General features: G+C 37.8%; 1 protein-coding gene across 1 annotated transcript in view; it reads right to left on the reverse strand.

Annotated features, from left to right (window-relative positions):
• Nucleotides 1-9,277, reverse strand: part of LOC107744276 (sodium/calcium exchanger 1-like) — a 95,236-nt gene that overhangs the window by 39,273 nt on the left and 46,686 nt on the right. Inside the window, exons 3-5 of the mRNA XM_016557819.1 lie at nt 6,632-7,729; nt 4,463-4,726; nt 3,801-4,285 (exon numbers count right to left, since the gene is read on the reverse strand). Of these exons, the coding sequence (XP_016413305.1) occupies nt 3,801-4,285; nt 4,463-4,726; nt 6,632-7,678 (1,796 nt within the window). The 5' untranslated portion in view covers nt 7,679-7,729. The remainder of the gene's footprint in view (nt 1-3,800; nt 4,286-4,462; nt 4,727-6,631; nt 7,730-9,277) is intronic.

The following is a 9,277-nucleotide window of genomic DNA, read 5'->3' on the forward strand; positions in this document are numbered from 1 at the left end:
TAAACACATTTCATTACACCAAATACACAAAATAATGTTCTTTTTTAGCAACGTCATATGACCCCTTTAATTTCTTTCATTTAATTTTTCTACTACGTGTTTTTGCTCCAGTAAAAAACACTGCCTACTTTGTGTTTAAATAGAGAGATAAAGCCTCAATAATGTCTGTCTACGGGGTGATGAACAGATGAACATTAAAATTTAAAGGTGAAATAAAAGGCTATTTTTGAAATCATTATCATTACTTTTATGAGGGTTAAGCTGGTAGGACATATTTTTTCCAGCAGGAACGAGAGTAAGAGTGAGCTGAATTGAAAAGGAGAAGAAAGAGGGAAGATTGTGGACTGAAAGAAGGGAGAGATAGTGAGACAGGTGTCAGGGAAGCAGAGATTCAGCAAGAGGGGAGTGCATCAAAGCTGAAATACAGAATATTGCTGATTATCTCCAGCCCTCCTCTGTCCATCACAGACCCCATGATGTGTGAGTGTTAGTCTGCTCTGTGTGTGTGTACTTCATTTTGTGGCAGTGTTTTCGGTTTCATTTTGTTGTAGGTCTGCTTGCTGTGTGTCCCTGTTGTGAAGCCTTATTGGATAGTAAATCAACAGAGACCAACCGTATCAAAAATGATATAAGCTATTCGATCTGTCCTCTCCTCATGGCTGATCTCTCTGAATTCAAAGCAGGACAATAATTATAACCACCCATTTTTCTTTTCAATGGTTGATTCATAAATAATTACATTTGTTCCTAAGCCCTAAATATTTTTGGAGTGAACCTTTAGTAATTATGTTAATATATATCTCAATATATGTCAATCAATCAATCAATCAATCAATCAATATCTATCTATCTCAGAAAATGTAGTTATCTTTTTATTTTTGCTTCTGGGACTGAAGGACTATCACAATTTCTCTTATATTCATTTTGGAAAACTAATATTATATTAGCTTCAGCGACAAATGTCTAGCTTGAATGACACAAAAGTTAAACAAAGACAGTTGAAAATGCATTACACATTATTCCAAGCTTACTCAATATGAAGCCAACAATCATACATAGCCTAAAGACATTTACCAGCATTACCTTGATTTTAAATGGACTCACAGAAAGAGGTCACCTCACAAGGACACAGCATAAGCATTTTGTTAGCTGTAGACTTACACAACCATTACCTGAACACTTTAATTTCCCTTTCACCCACTATTTTATAGAGTTTACACCTCACAAGCCTGAGGCATATCAAACTGCCAAACCCACTGTACATATCCCCAACATACTACAAAAAAAATGGACTTCTTCAGTCTTATAATTAATGCACTGTATAGCACATCTGTACACACAATCATTACGAAAGGCCTGTTTCATTTCACTGTTGCGCGTGAATATAACTGCAACAGTGGGTTCACAGCACGCATAGGCGAGAGTGCTGTAACCCGTCAATATGGCTGCCACTCATGTGACAAAGATGCAGTGTGCGTGTGAAACTGGATAAAGACATACAGTACCATCCGTATATAAAGAAAACATCTGGGAGAGTAGCCTACAATGCCGGTGTTCTGACAAATAATGCTGATTCACAGCCTGTAAGTTCGTTTTCATATTTAAAGGATTTGCCACTGATGATTCAAACGCGAGTTTTGAGCAGTGTAGAGCAGTGCTAGTAGTTTGTCATTTCTCCGATCACAAATGCAGACATGGTTTTATGTTTACGTCACACGCTTGAGGTATTCGGCCAAATTCGCTGGATAGCTGGCCAATCAGAGCACACCTCACTTTTCAGAACGATGAGCTTTGTAAAAATCGACGCGTTTCAGAAAGGCGGGGCATAGAGGAGAAACAATAATGTACAGTATGTGGAAAATAATGTTTTTTTTTTACCTTAAACCGCATAAACACATTTCATTACACCAAATACACAAAAAAATGTTCTTTTTTAGCAACGTCATATGACCCCTTTAATTTCTTTCATGGAATTTTTCTACTATGTGTTTTTGCTCCGGTAAAAAACACTGCCTACTCTGTGGTTAAATAGAGAGATAAAGCTTCAATAATGTCTGTCTACGGGGTGATGAACAGATGAACATTAAAATTTAAAGGTGAAATAAAAGGTTATTTTTTAAATCATTATCATTACTTTTATGAGGGTTAAGCTGGTATGACATATTTTTTCCAGCTGGAACGAGAGTAAGAGTGAGCTGAATTGAAAAGGAGAAGAAAGAGGGAAGATTGTGGACTGAAAGAAGGGAGAGATAGTGAGACAGGTGTCAGGGAAGCAGAGATTCAGCAAGAGGGGAGTGCATCAAAGCTGAAATACAGAATATTGCTGATTATCTCCAGCCCTCCTCTGTCCATCACAGACCCCATGATGTGTGAGTGTTAGTCTGCTCTGTGTGTGTGTACTTCATTTTGTGGCAGTGTTTTCGGTTTCATTTTGTTGTAGGTCTGCTTGCTGTGTGTCCCTGTTGTGAAGCCTTATTGGATAGTAAATCAACAGAGACCAACCGTATCAAAAATGATATAAGCTATTCGATTTGTCCTCTGCTCATGGCTGATCTCTCTGAATTCAAAGCAGGACAATAATTATAACCACCCATTTTTCTTTTCAATGGTTGATTCATAAATAATTACATTTGTTCCTAAGCCCTAAATATTTTTGGAGTGAACCTTTAGTAATTATGTTAATATATATCTCAATATATGTCAATCAATCAATCAATCAATCAATCTCTATCTATCTATCTATCTATCTATCTATCTATCTATCTATCTCAGAAAATGTAGTTATCTTTTTACTTTTGCTTCTGGGACTGAAGGACTATCACAATTTCTCTTATATTCATTTTGGAAAACTAATATTATATTAGCTTCAGCGACAAATGTCTAGCTTGAATGACACAAAAGTTAAACAAAGACACAGTTGAAAATGCATTACACATTATTCCAAGCTTACTCAATATGAAGCCAACAATCATACATAGCCTAAAGACATTTACCAGCATTACCTTGATTTTAAATGGACTCACAGAAAGAGGTCACCTCACAAGGACACAGCATAAGCATTTTGTTAGCTGTAGACTTACACAACCATTACCTGAACACTTTAATTTCCCTTTCACCCACTATTTTATAGAGTTTACACCTCACAAGCCTGAGGCATATCAAACTGCCAAACCCACTGTACATATATCCCCAACATACTACAAAAACAAAAAAAGGACTTCTTCAGTCTTATAATTAATGCACTGTATAGCACATCTTTACACACAATCGTTACGAAAGGCCTGTTTCATATCACTGCTGCGCGTGAATATAACTGCAACAGCGGGTTCACAGCACGCATAGGTGAGAGTGCTGTAACCCGTCAATATGGCTGCCACTCATGTGACAAAGATGCAGTGTGCGTGTGAAACTGGATAAAGACATACAGTACCATCCGTATAAAGAAAACATCTGCTCGTCTTTACCACATTGGCAACAAATATGTGGAATGTTCTTGACATTAAGTCCCTAAAATGTAAATGAAGAACAAAATCACAATGTATTCATATTTTTGTGACACTGTGTTCTTTCAAATTAAATTCTTGTAGCCCTTCCCTTTGCCGTGAAATAAGCTGTCTGACATGCCTGAGAAATCCAAACACACAATCTAATAACTTTACTGCAGGTCTAAAAGCATTTTCATTGTGAAGGTTCACTCAAGCAGGACAATCCTTGGACAGAAAGAGCTAAATAAAGGCAGTAGAACACAGATACACACATTCTCACACATAAAAAGGCATTAGCTGACAGAAACCTCTTACATTGTCTCGTCGTTCTGGAACTCCAGTTTTCCAGACACTTCCTCAAAGTCTTCCCCTCCGCAAGCTGTCGCATCCACTGTATGGTACGGTACCGCCACCAGACCACGTGCTCCTGATGTCCTCAGGACCTTAACCTGCATGATGCCGATGCTTTCACTAACTCGCACCGATTCGCTTTCGAATGTGAAAATTCCTGCGTGGTCGTCATCGTAGATTGTCACAGTCGCTGTGTGGGCCTCACCAAGGGCTGCGCTTGGAGCAGGTGCTCCAGTCTCCAAAGTAATAGGATGTCCATCAGCCCACCCGACTATACGGGGATTGCTCAGGCAGACATAGAAGTATTCATCTTCCTCAAAGATGTCATCATCAATAATGCCGACGGTGATCTCTTTAATGTTCTCGCCAGGTTTGAATACGAGTGTGCCCTCAGCAAATTCGTAGTCAGAACCGGCATTGGCTGTGCCATCTTCTGTGTGGTAGTCCACCTGGAGTTGTGCATGAATAAACATTTAGAAAGACCAAAGATCTTTCTTGTTCTCATTAAATAAACAGACAAAAATCTGTTCCATTATTTCCATCAGTCAAGATCAGACAATAGGTTTAAAAGTATCCTATTCCCTATTAAAATGAATAAACTAATGAGCATTTGACTTTAAACTCACCTTAATAGTACACCCAGCATCTCCTCCATGCCTTTGCACAGTAAGTTTTAAGGACCCACAGTTCTCAAAGCACTGGTAGAGGGCAGGTTCAAAGTCTATTCTTGTAACAAGAGGGTCATCCTCTTGCTCCCGAGGTTCCCCACTGCTGACCACTTTACGTGCCTGATCCGCTGCGTGTTTCTTCAAGATGTTCCCAGCACCAATCATCATCCTTGTCGCCTGAATGCGGTAGAAAGCTCTGCTCTTCTGCTGCTGTATTAGAACCTGCAAAGTGAAGGTTGGGAAAGTGTTTTTTTTTTTAATTTGCAGTTTAGTTGCAGATCGATTTCTAAAGCTGTAAAATAGCTACAATCTGCAATAAATGGAATTGGAAAATGGAAAGAGGTTTCCAAAACAATTCCCCTGTTTTCCCGTTTGGATAAACAGGTACTTGTGCATCCAAACTCACACCATTGAGTCAATGAAAATATAGCCAATAAGCTACAGTCTTCATTTGACTGGCTGACTATTGTGTATAATGCTACGACCTCATTATTTAAGTACAGTATGTTAGTACAACTTTACAACAAAATGTACTGGTGTGATTTCATTTTGAACTAAAACATTTACACGACATTTAAAACACTACATTTGTTAAAGTCCGGCTGAAATCTAACTTTTAAAGTGCATGTACATATACTATACTCAAACATAACATAACAAACAATGTTTAAAACAGCGGAGAGACAGTTTTTATATTTTTGGGGGAAATCAACTTACAATTGTCTCTGCATGCTAAACTGGGAGAGCAGGGGAGAGGGGGGCATAACCTAACGCAGGGTTAGTTGTAACACACGGTTTAAAAGTTTCCACACATGGTAGCATGACAAAACTGCTATTATTTTAATCTCCAATCTGTTATTTAACAGGTTTGATAGTTCTTTATTAATGCTTATCTAACTAGTAGAAGACTGAATTTAAATCTCAATAATATTGGGATTAATAATAATAATAATAATAATAATAATAATAATAATATGTTATTCCATGATGTTAGTTAGTTCTTTATTAATGCTTATCTAACTAGTAGAAGACTGAATTTAAATCTCAATAATATTGGGATTAATAATAATAATAATAATAATAATATGTTATTCCATGATGTTAGCAATGTGATAATAGCATAAACAATTTTATGAATTATGTTGAGACACCATGATAAACACGTGAAATTTAAAGCATTCTCAATGGCTCGTTTATTTGTTTCATGTTCTGAGAGCTGTGTGTGGCGGGAGGGGTGTGTTGTGTTCACTTCTGTGATTTTCTGAATGTCTGGATGTGTTTCTAAATCTGCCCACATTGTTTCTATGGTGTATAGTTGTGTTTTGTTTTCTATTTAATGTCAAACTCCAAAATTTTTATATTTTAATTATTAAAAAGTGCAATTATTTTATATTAAAAAGTCAATCATTGTATTTTATAGAATTCTTTTAATAGATCAGTTAAATGTTTTATCTGCTATATGGTTGTTACAATGTGCTCCTCACATGTTACAAAGTGCCCCGCCTATGGGGCATGTTTCATATTTAATTTTCATATTTTGGGGTAAATAAAGAAAAAAGTACACTGTATTAATGAAACAAGACCACATATTTGTACTAGACTTGTGAAATTAATGTGAAAACAGAAGAGGAAGAAAGAAATACTCTGAACCCCAAGTGTATTTACACAAACTGAGAAAGTCAGAAAGTGTTACAAAGCAGGTTTAAAGGTCTGCAACAAATGGAACTTCAGGTTACATCTATAGAGTTTAAAGGAGTTTTAATGCAAATGTTTTTGTGCATGTTTTGTGAAAACTTAAATCCTAAGACAACGAGAACAGAGAGTTTTAATTTAATATTTTTAAAAATGATGTCCCATGCTGCACAGAAAACTCCCTTGATCAGTCAGTTCTAGTAAGTCACAAATGAGAAACAGCCCACAGGTCTGATTTGATCAGCATTAAGCATATCATCACTCCTTAACATTCAAGAGAAAGTTAGAAACCCATAATATTTAAAATAATACATTATAACAATACATTTTTTATATAATTCAAAATTGTAGAAAATAAATCATATAAATGTTATAAATTATTAAGTAATTACATTTAAAAACTAAATGTGTTAAAAATGTAATTATTTTTTATACCTGATAGTTGGCCATCTCTATGAGCTGCTCCATGTCTTTGTCAGGATGTCTTTGCTTCAGTTCTTTCAGAGTTTTGGCCATTTCTCTCCTGGCCCCCTCCTCTTGATCACGTCCACCAAGCCCACTTTCCCCTCCCAACATTCCATCCAGATGTGTTGTGATTCCATCAATTTCCAGCATGTCCATCTTTGTGAATCCCACCTCCTTCCCAACCTCCTCACCGCCCTCGGACACAATAATTCCACGGCCCTTATCTGTTCGGTACCGTTTGTGAGCATACTTGTAAAAGAGCAATTGTCGATCAGCAATCCAGGCCTGGACCACGCAGAGAGGGAAGAAGAGGAATGTCAGCACTGCTTCCCACACTTCCACCTCACCAGGCGAGAACACAGAGAGGATAAGATAGAGCCAGATGTAGGCAAATATGCTCCATGCCGCAGTCACAAAAAACACCCGAAGATGTTTGACCTTCCGTCTTTCACCTTCAGGTACCACATAGACACAGATGCTAATGATCACAAACATGTTGAAGGCGGCACTTCCCACGATGGTGTTGGGACCAAGAGTACCAGCCTCAAAATTGTGCCCACAGACCTCAATGACTGAAAGCAAAATCTCAGGCGCTGAGGAACCCAGAGCCATGAGGGTCAGATTGGAGACAGTCTCATTCCATATGCGAACTGTCGTGGTGACCGTTTCACCATTGGGTCTCTTTGTAGTGATCTCCTTTTCTTGAGAAGTTATAACTTCGATGGCAGTCATGAAGCGGTCAGCAATTATTGACATACCTAAGAACATGTAGACTAGTGCCACTAGGTACACAATGGCACGGGCCACTTTGTCACCAACTGAGGGATTCTGGGGATTCCACACTGGTAAAAGGACCCCCTCTGCACACACGACATTATAAGAACAGTTGGAGGTAGACTGGGCTACATCTTGGGAGTCAGCTTGAGAAGGGATGGAGAAAGACAGGAGGAGGACGGGGAGGATCAAGGAAATGAAGGAGAAGGGGAAAAGGCGAGATGAACTGAAGGACAAAGGCATGGTAAGGTGGGGGCGGTCTGTATGTGGAATAGTTCTCAAACTTCACACCACCTGAGGAGAAATAGAGAGACAAAGAGACACAGGGTGAGTGAATGTAACCTGGTTTTACACTCTGACATACATTGTATTCATATGAAGAGATTGTAAAAGAAAATGAGATGCTGAAAGAAATGGACATTAAAATATGCAGCACCATGCTGCACAGAAAACTCAAAACTCATCAGTAGGACTTTATTTGATCCACCATTTTTTTTGTGTAGGGAATTACATGACTCTTCACCTTTCAAAAAAAAAAATTAGAAACCAATATTTCAAATGTTAAATTATTTACTGTGTAACTATACAGATATAATTTTAAAATGTATACATAAAATATTAAATAAATAATTCATTTTGAACTTTTGATATTTTTAACAACATACATGTAAAAAAAATCCAGAAATGTGCTGTAGAAGATATAGGTTGTGGTTTTGACAATTTCTACAAGGCCTTTGGTGTAAAAATCGTACTTTCTCTTGCCACATTCTCTGTAGCTTTGTTCCAGCTTTCTATGTAGTTCTATCGCAGCACATTAATTCTCCTTTATCTCCACACACCTACACTATAGTGCTCTACATCCCTCTCTTTCCGCCCTTCATACACATCTTGTCCGCTTCCTCTTTCCATCTCTCCCATTTGTAGAGTCCACTTTTTGTTTTTCTCCAGCTTCTCAATCTTATCCATCATCCCATGATTTCTTTCATAATTTCTATTCTTTTTTTGACCCCCTCAACCCTATCCACCACTTTCTATGGCTGAACAGGAAAAGTTTCAGCATACCAACACACCCTAAGTCCACTTTTCACATCCCACAATATTAGATTAGTCAAACAATAGTGGTCAAAGTTAGTGGTCAAACAATATGATATTTTTTCTTTGACCAATTCTTCAACTTTTACCATTGGTAAGTAAACACATTAAATCTTAATGGATTATAAATAAATAATTAAAATTTTAGCCACCAAAAATAGAATAGAAGTAGAATAAATCTATTCTACAAGACCAACACAAACAAACCACACATACACATAGAGAATGTGCTGTGATGTCATCAGTAAATTATGATCACTGTGTTAATAACCTGATGGACCAGCTTATGAGTGTGTAGGTAGGTGGGGATGTCTGAGCATGTTTACAGGCTTGTAGACTGAAGTCAGTAAATCATGCTCAGATCTGTAATGTATGTTTGTGTGTGTTTGTAAGAGACACAGCTTGAGTGGCGTGTGCTGGTGTTCCTGAGCTTTCTAATGCTGAGAGCACAGTGCTGACTCAGGACACACACACGCAAACACACACACACACACACACACACACACACACTCATGTCTGGTTTGCTATCCTTGTGGAGACTCTCCATAGGCGTAATGGTTTTTCTACTGTACAGACCGTATATTCTATTGCCCTACACCAACCCTACACCTAAACCTACCCCTTACAGGAAACTTTGTGCATTTTTAGATTTTCAAAAAACTTAATTCTGTGTGATTTATTAGCTTGTTTACCCGTGGGGACCTCAATTTAGGTCCCCACCATGACACGAGTCCCCATGAGTCTGTGTAT

Source organism: Sinocyclocheilus rhinocerous, unplaced genomic scaffold (assembly GCF_001515625.1).
Source record: "Sinocyclocheilus rhinocerous isolate Xijiao unplaced genomic scaffold, SAMN03320098_v1.1 scaffold648, whole genome shotgun sequence".
In the NCBI taxonomy this organism is placed as follows: domain Eukaryota; kingdom Metazoa; phylum Chordata; class Actinopteri; order Cypriniformes; family Cyprinidae; genus Sinocyclocheilus; species Sinocyclocheilus rhinocerous.